The following is a 16,390-nucleotide window of genomic DNA, read 5'->3' as shown; positions in this document are numbered from 1 at the left end:
AAACTTATCAGTAAATTTAACCACTGGCAAGAATTGCACTGGTTGAAACTGCTAAATCTCATTCTGTTGGCCACTGAAATGCTCTCCCTCTGTCACCTTACCTGTGCAAGGTTTTGCACTGTTAGCAAATCTACAAACAAACCTTCTGTAACAGGAGCAGAGTCCTACCGACCTGCACCTCCGCGAGTGGCTGGGGAGTGGGCCAGCTCCATGCAGTCTCAGTTTTTGTTTTTCCATTGGAAATTCCCCATCACCAGTTGTGTGGCGGACATAAGTTACCTGCTTTTGGAACAACTCCCTTTCCTTTGGGACCAGTTACAGACTGTCAGCCTTGAATTTATCACAGGCCATGTGTAACTGCACCTACCACTTCTTGTTCAAAGGTCTCTGCATGCACCCATAAATAGCCTAAGCGCAACAGACCTCTTGAAAGGCCAAGGCCATCCAAGGCCTCCCGTCAGCGTGGCGTGCCATACCTTCCCCACCAGCCTCTCTGGGGTAGCTGGTGCATTACACAAACTCCCGACCATCACTAAATTGCCAGATCAGGCTTCGCTGAGAAAGCAATTTTCCCCAGCTTTCAGCTTTGCTTCTGCCTGTCAATATACAGCTTTCTGATCTGTCGTGAATGACCAAGCTGAACCCAATGGTATCATCCAAGGTACCTTCGTTCACAGACACAGCTTCTTTCCAGTGACTTCAGAGGGGGGACTTAGAGGGAAGGTTATTTTACTTGTTCCTGGTTGCCGCTCCTGGAAAACATCCAGCAGACAGACGGGGATCATTTCTGTTTCAAATCCACAAGATCTAACTGACCTGTTGGGTCAGGGTCCCTGAAGGTCTCCAGACAGGTTTCAGACCCTCCCATCAATCAGGGCAGGAAGTGATCTCAGAGTGGAGCCACCTTTATTTTTTTACTGTCCCAGGACGCAGGACAGCTTTTCATTGCAGACCAGCTACCTGCAAATAGTTTGCCTCACTTGAAACACGTCTTTAAAGGGAATTTCCAAACTGACAGGGTAAGGCGCAGTTCCTGGTGTTTTAATCACATCATTACAGCCACAGGGCACTGAGGACAACATCATGCCTGACTTTTTGCTCCAGTGCCCCTGTTTCACTAGACAGACTTTCCCAGGTTTGAAAGTGTCTAAGCTCTCTTGTCACCACTATCCATTTCAAGCTGATTAGCTCGGCCCCCATTAGCTCAAGTGCCCATCTAGCTTGGCTGGTCTGCAGGACTTTGGGTCATCTCTCTTAGTATCACCCACTTCACATGGCCTAGGAGTGCTTCTGTGACCAATGTCCCCCTTGTAAGGTTTTTGTTAATAGTTCTGCACAAAAATGTGGTCCTGACTCTGCCCCCCAAGCTGGATCTACCCCCATTTCCCCATTTTGCAACACTGTGAAGGCCTCGTTGCACGTTGTGTCTTCTCTTAGCCCACCACCTTCCCACAGTCAGGTTATTTTATTTCTGCTTCTGAATTCAGCTGCATTTTTGCATGGCCGCCGTCTCTCTCGTTTTACATACATTAGGTATGTGTGGCACTCTCTGAAATAGAAAGTTCTCTTTTCTTCACTCTGCGTTAGCCACAGAGCTGCGCTGACAGGACGCCCGGTGACTGACCAACTTCTCACTAGCACTTCCTGGCTCAACACTCTGCTGCAGCCCATGATTTAAGCACCTTGGCAAATTCTTACGCCTCTCACGGCGTCTTTGGCTTCCCATTAAACACAGAGATATCGTTTCTGGCTCAGGAAGAGCACTGTGGGCCACTGGGATTTGGGAGACTGGCCTGGGGAGCTTTCATTATGTGCATGCTCTGTCCGCCTGCTCCTCCCGAGGCATCTTCTGCTGGACTCCAGGACAGCTGGACCTTTTTGCTGACCCAGCTCAGATTTTTATGTACTCTCGATTCATTTTTTTCCCCCTAGTCTCAATCTGGTCATCGCATAACTGAAAATGTATTAATCGGTCAATGTCCAATATCTTATTATTCAACCAAAACGATCCCGGTCCTTCAGCTGAATTCTCTTTGTCCCCCACTTTGTAGCACATGCCTGACCAGTTCTCTCTAATTTGATGGTTGATTCTAGTCATTCAGCCTGCCTAGATAATTCGATCTTGTTTTCCTGAAGGCAGGTATGCACTGCTGTAAGAGCTGACCCCATCAAGTTGGCTCCTAGGCACCCTATTTCAGAGCCATTCCCTTACGCCGTGCTTATGGACCGAGTTGAATAAACCTCCCAAATGTATTCTCCTCAAAGACTGTGGCTCTTGCACTGCTTCAGCTGGGACAGTCAGTCTGATTCCTTCCTCCTGCAGACTGAAAATGGTGGCGAGTGGTAGTAGGCGGTGTTCTGGCTAGCCCTTGTCTACAGCAGGAGGCTGTTTTTTCCTGTGGTGACCTGCAAACCTTTGATTTCCTTTTCTGAGTGACTTTTTTCAGTTTCTTAACTCTTTGCTGTGGTTCATCTTGGCTTGTAAATTGGCCAAAGCTTTTATTGTGCCTCTTATTTTCTGGAAAACATTCTTTTCCATAATAGTCATGCTGCTGATCACCTCTTTGATCCATCTTGCCATTTTAAACTGGAAATCTTCCAGGAGAATTTCGCACTCTCTCTGGACTCCAAAGCCTTTTATCCTTGTCTGCAGGTGACCTCTTACAAACATCTCTTAGAAGGTCCCAGATGTTGCTTGAACTCCTTTGCAAAGTCTCCAGCTGTCTCGGCTCATGTTTTGCATCTTTTGGTCATTTTCAATTTCCGTTCCTGCTTGGTTCCAGAGGAATCCCAGAATTAGGACTTCTCCTCCTAGAAGCTGAGTCTCACTCCAGACATTGTTTCCATAATTTGAAGAGTTGCAGGTTGTTCAAGAGATGATAAAGCTGGCAAAGATGCTCCAGAAATGCTCCAGGTGCTTCACAAGGAGGTGCTCCAGAAATGGTCACCCCTTGCTCCCCACCCCATGTATTAGTTACGCAAACCATGCAAAGCCTTGCTTTCCCACCCGTGGGAGGAATCAGCTGGAGGAAACTGTCTTTTCTTTCAGAGCTCAAGCTCCCTTTGAGTCAGCACTCCCCCAAAAGGCCTCCATGTGCTTTATCTCAAGGTTAAGCATCTTTTATTTGGGCTGTGCCTCCAATTTTCTTGATGCTTTCCCAAAGACCAGTCCAGTCACGAGCAGAGGAATTTTATGCTGCAGGTGCTTGTTTCCCTCCACTGACTAGCAAGAGAGCCTGTAGCTCCATCTTAGATATCCAACATGGATGCCTGACTTGGGGCACCCAATGCCACCCTGCACGGCTAACTACCGCTGGCACATGCCGACACCCAGCAAGGTTCACTTGCAGGCTGCAGTTCCCCTTCCCAAGGAAGGGGGTCTGTATAGTCCAGCCCTTGTAACAGTTTGCTTTTCTCACCGGCAGCAGATTCTCCCAACAACCTCTGTAGCAGTCCACGAGCCTCTCCTTCTGCCACCCCCAAATATAACCTATAGGCACGTGGCATACATTTATGTTGTTTATTTTTAGCCCCCAGTTTAGTGTGAAAATGTCATCAGGTTAACAGGGAGAGAGCTGTATGAGCCTGCAGTGCCACTTGCCTCCCTGCCAAGCAGGAGCCTCTAACACCTCATCAGAGCCTTCGCTGCTCCTGAACGCTCGTTCGCACCTTCCAGACGGGCAGTGCGGTTTCAGCAGCCCCCCCGCACGTAAACCCCACGAGTTACCCTCCTGATAAGATTACCTGCAAAGCACGATCGTTAGAAAGGAATGATGCGAGGGCTTTTGGCTCTCTTTTGGCTGGCGGGGGCGGGTTTTCTGTTTGTCAGGGTAATTCCCCTCCAGCTGCTGGGAGAGCCCGAAACTGCCCCTTTCCTCGGTGCCCGCCGGGATTGGGGGTCACGCACCTCCGGGAGCCGGAGCCCGGGGAAGGGAGGGAGCGGGGCTGAAACAAGTGAAAGGCAAGCGGTCGGGGCTGGCGGGGGGGATAAACACATCTCTGTGCATCGCCTCTGCTGACACTTCCCGCCTGCGGTTCCTGCCGGGAATACCGGAGAGAAAGCCGCCAGCCCGAGCCTATGGGTCTGTGTTTGGGGTGGTAGGGGGGGCACCTCTCCCCCCCGCACAGCACGTGGGGACGGGGCGGCCGCACACCCCGTACGTTGCACACCCCGCACGTTGCAGGGCCGCACTTGCCGCGCCGGCGTGCACACGCAGGGACACGCACACGCAGGGACACACGCACAGCGCCTCTGCCCGGGGCACGGGGAAGAGCATCCCACTTCCTCGGGGCAGCAGCACGGCCCCCGTTCCGCTAGCGGGGGGTCCTGGCTGCAAGGAGGGGGGCGGGGGGAGTGCGGGGCTGCCCGGGGCTGGAGGGGTATCCGAGGGGGGTGCCCGGTGCCGCCGGGTGCCGGCGCCTGCTGGCGGGGGGCGGCGGGGCAGGGCCGCCCGGTGCTGCCGGCGGCAGTGATGTGGCAGCAGGTCGGGTCACGTTGCCAGCCCTGTGCTCGTACCAGTGTGAGACGGGATTAGGGAGGCGGCTGTCGGTGCCGCTGCCGGCGGGGAGCGGGGGCTGCGCGGGTGCGCCCGGCGCGCTGGGACGAGGGCGGGGAGGAGGCGGGGAGGCGGGGGGGGTTCCCGCCCCGCCCCGTCCCGTCCCGGGGCCGCCGCGGCCGGTCACGCTGCACCGGCGCAAATCCTCTGCCAATGTCACCTCCCGCGCCCCGCGGGGATGCGGGCTGCCCGTCAGGAGGGCAGCGTCCAAATACAGATATGTTTATATTATATGTATACATGGGGTTTATATATACATGCATGCACATATATCCGTACGTGTATAAGGAACGATTTTGCCGCGGTCTGGCGCTGCGGGCAGATCCGGCTCCCGTCCAAAGGTCGGGCGGGAGAGCCGGCGGGAGCAGCGGCGGCCGGGAGGTATCGCCGGGGGGAAAGAGCTGCGACACAGCGGCGCCGAGCCAGGGACCGCCCCGCGCCCCGGGCTGCCACTGCCGCACGGCAAAAACACGCGTGTGCGCGTGTTCGTGCCCACGCATCCGTAAATGTGTATAAAACGTATAGCAAACGTGACCCCCTACCCGGCCCCCAGGGAGAGGCTGGCGGCTGCCCCCGCCCCGGTGCAGGAGTCGCTTTGCCTTACGGGCAGCCGGCGCGCCCCGGGGGACAGATTCGTGATTCCCCGTGGGTACGTTTTCCACGGGTGGGTCTCCTCCCCAAATACAAATAAAATAATACAAATAAAATATTACAAATAAAATAATACAAATAAAATAAAAGACAGAATAATAATGACAGTCATGGTGGCAATAATAAAGACGATGATAATGACAACAGCAACAGCACGGGGGGAAAGCCGGTGTCTCGCAGGGCGGCCCCCGGGCCGGCGGCGGGGACCCCCCCGGCACCCCGCGGAGGCTGCCCACCCCCCCCCGCCTCCTGGTCCCGCCCGCCCCATTCCCGGCCCCGCCCCCCGCCCGCCCGGCGCGCGCCGCACGTGAGCCGGGTGCGGGGCTGGCTGGCGGCGCGCGTGCCCCGCGGGCAGGCACGGCACGGCACGGCGCGGCACGGCACGGCGGGTGCAAACTCGCGGCGCAGCGTGTGCTGCGGACGTGTGCGCGGGGAGCGGGAGCGAGGCGGGCAGGGGGAGCGGCAGCGGCGGAGACAGGAGGGGACGAACCGCCGCACACTTTCGCCACTGCACGGGAGAGGGGGACGGAGGCTGCATGTGCACAGCGTCGCTCGCGGATCTCCAAAGACTGATCTCAGCATCCCGCAGGTTCAATCAAAAGCAGCGACGAAACATCAGCCGCTGCCAGACATGGATGAAGGAATCTCCCGCTTGCCGGAGCGGCAGCTACTGGAGCATAGGGATTTTATAGGGTAAGGCGCCAGGGCAGTATCTCCGTCTCGTGTCCCTACGGCGTTTCGTCTTCTTGAGAAAGTGCCGTGAAGCGCTGGAAGCAGAGCCGGCTGCCCGGCGCTGCGCGGGGCTCGCCTCCCTCCGCCGGGCGGACCCGGGCGGTCCCTTGCCCGGCCCTTGGGGCAGAGCGCTCGGCTCCCCGCGCGGCGCTCGGGGTCTGTCTGCCCACTCGAGGAAGTGCTAGGCTGGCTCTCGCTCTTGCCGATGCCGGATCTTTGTGTTTTTCTCCAGGCTGGACTACCCATCCCTGTATATGTGCAAACCCAAAAGAGGTGTGAAGAGGGACGAGAGCAAGGTAAGAGTAAGTTTCTGGGGCTGTTCTCGCTTAAGCGCTTAACTGGGGCTCGCTGAATTTTACAGCGCAGCTTCACTCCCAAGAGCATCCCCGGGGGGCTGCGCTTTTAACTTCCCCCCGAATTGCAAGCCGGGTTTACGAGCGAGCTGTCCCGGCGGGGAGAGCGGTGCCTTGGCGGTAATTTGCGCGGCATGTGGTCGGCATGACATTTGTTTTGGTTTTAATCGTCGTTCCGAGGGACTCTGTCTAACGCTTGGCTTTGTCGGGTTTTGCTAATTAGGAAACGTACAAACTGCCACATAGACTGATAGAAAAGAAGAGGCGAGACAGGATTAACGAATGCATTGCCCAGCTGAAGGATTTACTGCCCGAGCATCTGAAATTGACGGTAAGGTGCAGACGAGTGTATATGTACATGCAGATGCAGGCGCCGGCAGCCTGCCCGCTGCGCAGCTCCCGGGGCGGCGGGGATGCGGGACGCCGGGCTGCCTGCCTGCCTGCCTGCCTGCCGGCGGCGGCGGCCCCGGCCGTAACATCCCTCGGGGACCAGTTTCCCCGAAGTTAACGGACGCGGCGTTTGGCGGTGGCCAAAGCGTGCCGGGAGGTAGCCGACCGCCCCCTTCCCTTGCCGTTGCAGACGCTGGGACACCTGGAGAAAGCGGTGGTGCTGGAATTGACTTTGAAACACTTGAAAGCGCTAACAGCCTTAACGGAGCAGCAGCACCAGAAGATCATTGCTTTGCAGAACGGTAAGCGGGCCCCGGGGGGCGCCGCGGCAGGGGCGCGCCGGGGGCGGGCGGGAGGAGGCGCGGAGCGGGGCACCCCACGCCAGAGCTGCGGGCAAACGCTGTCCCCTCTCGGTCTCCCCTCCGCAGGGGAGCGGTCCATGAAGTCTCCCGTGCAGGCCGACCTGGACGCCTTCCACTCGGGCTTTCAGACGTGCGCCAAAGAAGTGCTGCAGTACCTCTCCCGCTTCGAGAGCTGGACTCCCCGCGAGCAGCGATGCGCCCAGCTCCTCGGCCACCTGCACTCCATCTCCTCGCAGTTCCTCCCCGGCCCCCAGCTCCTCTCCCCGCCGCCGGGCCCCCTCAGCAAGGGATCCTCCTCCTCTTCCTCCCCGCCCGCCCCCCCCTGCGTGCCGGGCCACAAGCCGGAGGGCCAGGCTAACTGCGTGCCCGTCATCCAGCGGACTCACGCCGCCGAGCTCAGCGCCGAGACCGACACGGACACGGACAGCGGCTACGGCGGCGAGGGCGAGGCGCGCACAGAGCGCGGCTCCGCGGCGGCGGCGGCCGGGGGAGCGCTGCCCGCCCTGGCCATCAAGCAGGAGCCGTCGGGGGACGAGGCGCCCCCTGCGCCCAAGCGGCTGAAGCTGGACCGCGGCGGCAGCCCCCTGCCCGGCCCGCCGGGGCTGGCCGTGCGGGGCGCCGAGGCGGCGGCGGCGGCGGCGCTGGTGAGACCCGACGCCGCCCTGCTGGGTTCGCTGATGGCCCTGGGGGCGGGCGGCGGCGGGGCCCCCTTCGGACAGCCGGCGGCGGCGGCCCCTTTCTGCCTGCCCTTCTACTTCATCTCCCCCTCCGCCGCCGCCGCCTACATGCAGCCCTTCCTTGATAAAGGCAGCCTGGAGAAGTATCTCTACCCCGCCGCTCCCATCCCGCTCCTCTACCCGGGCATCCCGGCCCAGGCGGCCGCCGCCGCGGCCGCCGCCGCCGCTTCTTTCCCCTGCCTCTCCTCCGTGCTCGGCCCCGCCGAGAAGGCGGCCGCCGCCGCCGCCGGGCTGCCCCCAGCGCCCCACCTCCTGCACCCCTTCGGTGCCGCCGCCGGGCTGGCAGCCGCCGCCGAGCCCGGCGAGGAGGCCGAGACCGCAGCCGCCGAGGAGCCCTGCGCCGAGGGTCCGTGAGACGCCGCCGGCCGGGAGCCCCCACGGGCTCCCCGCCGCCGCTGCCCTCCCCTCGGACTGGCCGCCCCGCCGCGGGGCGGGGAGGGGCCGTCGGGCCGGCACCTGCGCCCCCCGGTTTCCTACGGAGGGCAGGGCGGCGTCTGCAAGGGGTCGCCGGAGCTGGGCCGGGTCGGGCCGGGAGCTGGCGGCCGCGGGGTGGCTGGGGCCCGGCCTGGGGGAGCGGCCGCTCCCGCGGGGAGTCCCGCACCCCGCTGCCGAGGCGACTGGTCCTGGTGCTGCCCCCGCAGAGGACCGGACCGTCAAGGATAAAATTTGCTACTCAGTATTTTTTTAATGTTTGGCTTTATAAATGCATAAATATGTTAAGGAAAAAAAAGAAGAAGGAAGAAAAAATAGTAAGGATACTTTTTTTTTTCTCTCTATAAGGTAACTTAAATGTTGCACCTTATTTGGAATGGGTTTATACCGTGTCCCTGAGTCCCACTTGGGAACTTGCACTTGTTGTCCAGGAGACCTGGGTGGGCTCAGGGCGAGAGCAGGGGGTGAGGCGAGGGGAGAAGGGCAGACCCCAGCACCTGTGCTAGCACTTTATTGAGAACGGGAGCGAGGATGGACGGACCCTGAGCCCAAACCTGCAGTGCCTTGAGCACCCGGGGATGCCGCTGGCTCCAGCGAGTTTTGGGTGTGCAAGGGAAGGAGGGTCAGACCCATTATGTCACCTTGTGTTTTTTATTTTTTTTTTTTTTGGCTAAGGTATACAGGTGTGGCAAGTGCATTTGTTCTCACCCAGTCTTTATTTAATTCAGTATGTTCCTGAGAGATTTTTCCCCCCAAACCTTGCTGTATAAAATGAATGTTTCTGCACTGAACTACAGAAAGAACCTCCCCCCCCTTCCCCCAAGAAAACACAGAGCAACTCGTCAGCCCAAACTCATTTTATCCTAAATTCTGAATGACACAAACTGGAGGCCGTAGGTAAACGCCTCACTGTGCAATCAGAAATGATTAGACCGGTTGGGGTAAGTTTCCCATATGGATTCTCCCCTCATCCCATGCTCAAATAGCACGATTTCCCTTTTCTGGAGACAAACCAAGATGCCAGATAATCACACAGATAAAGCTTTTATAATAAGGCTTAAACCAAGACCTTGCCTAGATATTTTTAGTTTGTTGCCAAGGTAGCACTGTGAGAAATCTCACTTGAATGTTATGTAAGAGGTGAGACACAACAGCCTGGCGAGGAGCGAGTACGTACCCGGGGTCTGTCAGTCCGTTTGGTGCATCTGCTGCTGCTGTTGCTACTGTTTGCCTCAAACGCTGTGTTTAAACAACGTTAAAAAAAAAAATCTTTACTAGCCTACAGAGTGGCTGTGTGTAAATAGTTGTTAATACATCCAATTAATGATGTCTGACATGCTATTTTTGTAGGGAGAAAATATGTGTTAATGATATTTTGAGTTAAATATCTTTTGGGAGGATTTGCTGAAAAAGTTGCACTTTTGTTACAATGCTTATGCTTGATACAAGCTTACGCTGTCTTAAATTATTAAAAAAAAAATAAATCCTGTCTGCAAGAAACCAGCTGTTTTAGAACAGTTTAGTATGTGATATATTAGAAATCAATCTTTATATTCAGTATTTTCCAGCACTCCATGAATTCTATTATCTAAATATTTCCACACTATTTTGTGATTAAAAAAATTCTTACTAAGGAATAAAAACTTTAATACACAAAATGGGGTTGTCTACTAATTAAAAATCTCATGATAATACGTAATAATGGGTGCACTGAGATTCAAAATGTATGATTGTGTGGCTGACAATAATAATGCCTTTTCACATTTTTAATCTGGGTTTGAATTTGCTTGGTTTCCTTTAACTGACTTTAGCAAACTGTGCTTTAAGATACGTGTGTTTCACAAAGCAAAGCGTAAAGCATGCCTGTGGAACATACACGCTTCTTCCTGACAGCTACTTTTTCCTCTTCTTTTTGCAAAATATTAATTTTATCTTTAAAATTAATGCTTCACAGCCCTGGTGCTGTGTGAAGCTATCTTTGTTCACAGTGAGCAAACTTTATGATTTGTACGACAATCCAATGACGTATCATAATCTCTGGAAGAATGATGTATGTCCCAGCTTGGAAATCCTCTAGGAAAATCAAACATTTGGGGAGGGGGGAGAGCAGGAGAGGGGATAGAGTGGTGGAAACAGGCAAGTAATTCATAGCATGGAAATGCAGCACCCTAAAGACTTCACAGATTTAATATCTGAGCCGCAGATCACCTTTCCTTTCAAAAATTCTTCCTGATCCAGAGAAATAAAATTAAGAAAACCCTCAAACAGTAGCCAATGTTTATGTAAGAGAGAAATAGAAAGGAAGCGTTTCGTGCTCCCTCTACTGGGTCTTCAACGCCAATGGATCTGTACTCGGAGCGACGCTGACAATAAATGACGTGGAATGCAAATGTCATAGAAAGCTCTAAGGCTCGTCTTGATTCCAGCAGTCCTTTAAAATATAGGAGGAAATAGAAATTGGGTGAAAATAAGCACTCCTTTTAAACTATTCAAATGGGATTTTAAGAAATAGATATACATCTTTTTGCGTGGAAGCTATAGTAAAATTAATTCCTATTAGAGACCTAGGAAGGCTATCCATACAAATACCAATGGACACATAAAAGTGCTTTTTCCATAAAGTGATGATAACAGACCAAAGGCCGCTGCACAGCAGCAGTATACCTGCTGAAGTCAATTATTTGTGGACTGAAATCAAAGCTTATCAAAGATAATGGAAAAAAACTGTCTCTGACTTCAGTTGTCTTTCGATCCTGTCCTGCGCTTTGCGTTATCACAGGGACGAAAGTGAGCTAGGTTCAACCCTTCAACTCAGTAACTCACCAACCACTTTACTTTGACCTGCATACTTCAGCAGCTTAACGCTTGTTACGTGGCCAGAGTTACGCTGGGACAAACATACTCATACACTCCAACTCCATGTAGTAGGGAGGGAATTGGCCTTCCTGAGCACAAACCCCTTCCTACCATTTTACTATATGCACAGAAAGGGTGGAGCCAAGCCATAAACACTTTTCGAAAGAATTGTACCCCTCATGAACAACTGGGGCGGTTTGAAACCCGAGTGTGGGCCAGGCTTTACATCTTTTTCAAATTTCCAGCCTTTGGGAATATGAATCAGTTTAGATTTCATTGGGCTACAAACCTGGATCCTTATAGGGTTTTATCAATTTCAGTATTTACCATGTACAATAACAGGAAGGCTTATTTTTATTAGCCCTTGAATCAAACGTGCCAAATGACTTCACGCCAAGTTGCAGCATCAGTGGAGTCTATTAAATTTTATTACATAAAACATAAAGACAAAATATGCGTGTTCAGATAGTACCAATGCTTAGCGAAAGCAAACAGGTAAAAAAAAAAAGGGTTTGTAATTGAGGCTGATAACCCACTGTTGCTGGAGGCAAAAGGCAAATGACAGGAAGGACCCTACAGTCAGCTTTAATTATTAAATTCCAGGCTTCCTCAGATCCCTTTGGAGCCTAAATCGTGTATTTCATATTTTCTCGAGGTTAAAAAAAAACCATACAAGCAATGGACAAGAGCCTGACAGGCTTAAATATACATTCACTTATGCGCAAATATTTATTATCAATGCTTGTTTTTCCTACCTACTTTCTTTAACTATGATATATGGACTCTCATCTGCACTTCTTGAGTGCTAAGAGTGCGGGACTGGGCGCTACATTTACTGTATACACTTGAGTACATACTCTGTTTTCTCATAAACCACAAGATAAGGGATGTAAGCTGGTAAATGTATTTTCTTAAGCAATAAACTTTGAAAACAGGTCTTATTTATCCAGTATATTATAGTGGCATGAAAGGCTCCATTATAGTCTGTTAAATAAACGCGGTTGAGATTGTTAAGCCAATGGAAGGTAATACAATGTACCTCCCACTGAAGGTCATGAAAGTTTTATGTTTGGAAGGATTACAGTTATAGAACTCAAATTGACTATCAGCCCTGTTTAAGAAAGGCCTGACCTACCAATTAAGTCTTGATGAGTCCTTTTCTTGAGCATAATGGACTTTGGAGTAGGTCCCAAGTCTATGTTTTGGGGCTTGTTTGTTTGTTTGTTTAATTTTCACCTCTAGTCAGGGCAGACCGAATGACTTTGACATCCAGCAAGCCTGGGGACTGTGTGCAATGTGTGTTTCAGCACCGGTAAATTTATAGTCTGCCCTGGGTCTCGCAATGTATTTCCTTTTCCCTTTAAACATCAGCTCCTGCAGTCATGTGATGTCTGCCTTCTTTCAGAAGTTTCCTGCCTGCTAGTCACTGAAATAAACGTGCAAGTATGACGTAGAAGAAAGCAAGTAACAAAAATGCCAGATTTCCTGTCCACAAAAAAACACTTGGAATTTTTAGAGCCAGTTTCACTCAAGAAAATCTGAATCTCTATTTTCTATCTCTGGTTATACTGCAGTCTCAGAGTAGCTCACTGCAAAGCAGCAAAGAGAAGCCAGTGGCTCACCTGCCACTAGCAGCGGCTGTGCAAGTCCTAGACACGTGTGGGCTGGACGTGAGCAAGGGTGAGCTGCCGCTGTCACTTCACTCTCTGCATCCTTCCTGTGGCTACAGCATTTCAGTCTCCACACTTGTCAATCCGTCACAAACACTAAACTCATTGCAGCCTCAATTACAGCAGTGCCGTGGGCCACGTGGAGCTGCCCTGCCCCAGGCCCAGCAGCAGAAGCCGTTATGCCTCACTGAACTCACGGGGCACCCAGTGGCACCGCACCTGCTGCCACCACTGCCTTTTCCTGGGGTGCAAGTGTGCCTCTTCCTGCCTGGCCCTCCCGCTGCACCCCAGAGGAGGCAGGTCACGCCTAGGACAGGCAGGAAGACGTGACTTTGTGTTTCCAAAAACAGGGACTGCGATCCTAGACAGCTCTACTGAGCCACGGGAGCTGGGGAGAGTTCTTCCTGCCTCCATGAAGGCCTGTTGGTTGTTGCTTTTTTACTTTTATATAGGTTTAAAACTAAATTTCCTTGTCCCCATTTGCTCTCTTTTAGTTTAAAAGCAGGTGCGCTGATTTTCACTAGTCTGTACAAATTTTTTTGACCTCAACTGAGATTTTCTGGGATCAAATTAGAAATGCAGATTTGTTCCTTATTAGAAACACATCCACATTCCCTTCCGCCTTGCAGTTTATCACAGTGAGGTGCTTGATCTAACAGAAACTACATGATACAAACTAGTGCAAATCTTTGATGAGTGATTTGAGAATTGGTCCCCTTGATCCTCTGGTATCAGCAGTTCCCTAAGTGCAGACATATGCCGGGTATTGCTGTCTGCATGATTGCAGCCCCGCAGCCAGAAAAGGGAAGGAGCTCCTAATTTCATCTTGCTTGTTTTGCTCTTAGAGCTCAAAGGTGAGTCTAGCTCTCATTCTAAAATACTTCCATCTGGACCAAAACCAAGAAAACCAGTTACCAAAAAAGAAACCCTTGTGGCCAAGTCACTCTCACAACTGAGCAATTTCTAAAGAACAACCTCAGGAAAAGAGCTATGTAAATATGGCACCTTCTTACTCAGCAGAAAATTGGCTGCTCAAGTGTGTTTGGAGTAATACCTGCACTACAGAGCCAAATGAGCTGGAGATACTGAAGTGGATTCTATTCTCACTGTACTTGATCAACAAAATTGCTAAGGCTCCAGCCCTGCAGTTGGCGGCAGGCAAGCACACAGCTTCACGTACACATAATGTTGTTTGCAAAGAAGTCCATCTGCATAGGACCAGTAGTCCACCTGCATGGTCCTAGTTACAGCATTAAGGGCTTCAGACTTGGTGAGAGCCCACTGAATTGACTTCAGGTTTGGATCCCATGCGTAGTGACCCTGATTAGTATTTCCATGGTGCGGAGAACATAGCTTCCAGTAAAGACTGGGCCCCAGGCTCCAGCTGCAGGACCTGCTTTTCTCCTTGGCTGGAATATGAGTATGTCCATTGAAAACAAATAGAAACAATCATAAGCCACTGAGAGCAGACTCTGTGACAATAAGACAGCCTGAGATGCAGAAAAAAAGCTTTACCTGGCAGCAAGGTCTCCAAGAGTGTTTGCAGGGCTAGCAGAGAAACAGAATGTCTTTTTTTAATATGCAAGTTGAACTCTTATTCTGCAAGTGACTGAGAGGCTGAAAAGAACGGCCCTCCTAAAGATAAAAAATATTTTATGCTATTCTTGGAAAGAAAGAGACTGTCTGACTTAGCTCATCTGCATTTGTGCTGATGGTAGAAGAGGTAAAGCAGTACAGCTGTACCTCTGAGCGTGTGGCTGGCTGCGCGCCTACCTCTGGTTTTAAAAGCCAGGGCTTGTGCACACGCGCTAGTGCTGGACAGCAATTCTGGGAGACACAGGCACGGAATCTGAGGGAGGGAAGAGGTCATTTATGTTACTTCGTCAGAGTAACAGCATTCCCTTTAGAGTTCTGCATAGGCACCCAGAAGGCTGACGACGGTTGGCTTGCCGCGGAAGGATGGGATCAAACCTGCATAGAGGCGGGTCCGCCTCACAGGAGACCACCGCGACCAGGAGTCGCTCTGAGCCCCACGGGGCTCCGTGCGGGCTTGGCGGGATCGCACCGAGAGCCGCCTCAGCCGGTTGCCTGGCGATAAAGCTGCCCCGACCCCCTCCCCCGCCGCCGCCGCCGCCGCCGCCCCGACTCGCCGCAGTCCAAAGTGCGCGGCCGCCTGTGAGGCAGCCGGAGGAAGCAACGGCCGCCTCGCGCCGCCACCGGCGGCACGGCCGTCACGCGCGCGCCCATGTGACTCCGCGCACGCTGCCTGGCACGTGCGCGCGGGCCGCGCCGGTTGGGGTGGGGGGAGGCGTGGAGGGGGCGGGGCCGTGGCGGTCCCCTGGCAACGGCGCAGGGCTGCGGGCCCGCCCCGCCCCCGCCGCCCGGAGCAGCCGTTGGGCGTTACGCAGGCCGCGCCCCTCCTCGCGGAGCCACCGTCCGGGCGCTGGGGGCGGCCCGTACTGGCGGGCACCGCGGGCGTTACCTCAGGCTCACCGGCCGCAGGCCCCGTGGCGGCGAGTGGCGACTTCACCTGAGAAACGGCCGCCGCCGGCCCCCGGTGCTGGGTGGCTCCGGGCGAGGGACTGTCCCGCGGGCGGTGTCTCTCCTCGGCTGACGATCAGGGATCAATCGGGTGTTAGCAGCCTTCGTGGCGTGATGGTCTCCTGAGGAAACCGAATTTGCCTTTGTCCCTTCAAGCACCCCCCGAGTGTACCACGTACATGCGGTGGTGGAGTGGCACTCGTGGCCTTTGGACTGTGTCTGTAGAGCTAATAACACCAGCAATGTCACTGCAGATTAAGGGAGATGATAAGTTTTAGCATTACCAGGGGCAGCATTCAAGGTTTAAAACAAGTTGGATCCCGAGTCCTGGCATTCAAGAGATTTGCTCAATGCATTTTGAGCAAAGAGAATGCAATATTATGCAGGTATAGACCAATTTGGCTTTCTCTTACAGAAAATAATGAAGACCAAGAGGTTTGTAGCCCTTGAAGGCATCAGCTGGTGGGATAATAAACCATGATGGGGGAACTTTTTAGTAGAGGCTGTTTTTTCACTTTGATTCTTCTCAAATAGTAATGTTACTCTGAAGGTCTATGGATATAAGCAAAGCATGGTCGGTAGGGGAAGGCGAGACTTTTTATTAGCACAGATGATGCCACTGGAAAACCAGACTAGCTTTCAAGCACCCCAGCCTTTTTGTAGCTCAACAAAAGGACTCTACACCAGGAGTGCTTAATCCCCTTAGCAGAGCCTGCTACGTGTGTTAGATACCTGCACTTTTTATTTATTTAGGAACTGCTAGTCTTGTCTTCCCTGCCTGTCACATACCCAGTCCTTCCATGTATATTTCTGAGATGTACCTCAGAAAGCCCAAGGCTGGAGGGCCATGAATGGCATCCCATGGACCCTCCTGCTCTGTCGCAGGCTGGTGCTGGGCCATGGAAAGGTACTGATACCAGGCTCAGCGGCTCTTGCTGGTTTGTTTCCTACTGCAGCCAAGGGTCCCAGAGCAGTCCTCTGTCCCATCCACAGCATAATCCTACCGCTGCTGCTCACATGACACATTCCAGACACAGGAGCCATCAGGTTCTGCACAAGAGCCACAGTCACCCTGCAGACATCTCCCTGGGACATGAATTCACCACAGCT

General features: G+C 53.1%; 1 protein-coding gene across 1 annotated transcript; it reads left to right on the top strand.

Moving 5' to 3' along the window:
- The first annotated feature begins 5,518 nt into the window (after positions 1-5,518).
- On the top strand, positions 5,519-9,713 carry BHLHE41 (basic helix-loop-helix family member e41). The gene is made up of 5 exons (XM_054813289.1): positions 5,519-5,900; positions 6,172-6,235; positions 6,516-6,623; positions 6,873-6,984; positions 7,111-9,713. The coding sequence occupies exons 1-5, from the start codon at positions 5,839-5,841 to the stop codon at positions 8,133-8,135; spliced, it is 1,371 nt and encodes a 456-aa protein (XP_054669264.1). The 5' UTR covers positions 5,519-5,838; the 3' UTR covers positions 8,136-9,713.
- Positions 9,714-16,390: the final 6,677 nt, after the last annotated feature.

This window comes from Grus americana, chromosome 1 (genome assembly GCF_028858705.1).
Source record: "Grus americana isolate bGruAme1 chromosome 1, bGruAme1.mat, whole genome shotgun sequence".
NCBI classification, from domain to species: Eukaryota; Metazoa; Chordata; class Aves; order Gruiformes; family Gruidae; genus Grus; species Grus americana.
Note: the sequence above shows the minus strand (reverse complement) of the source record. Positions and strands in the feature narration are given on the sequence as shown.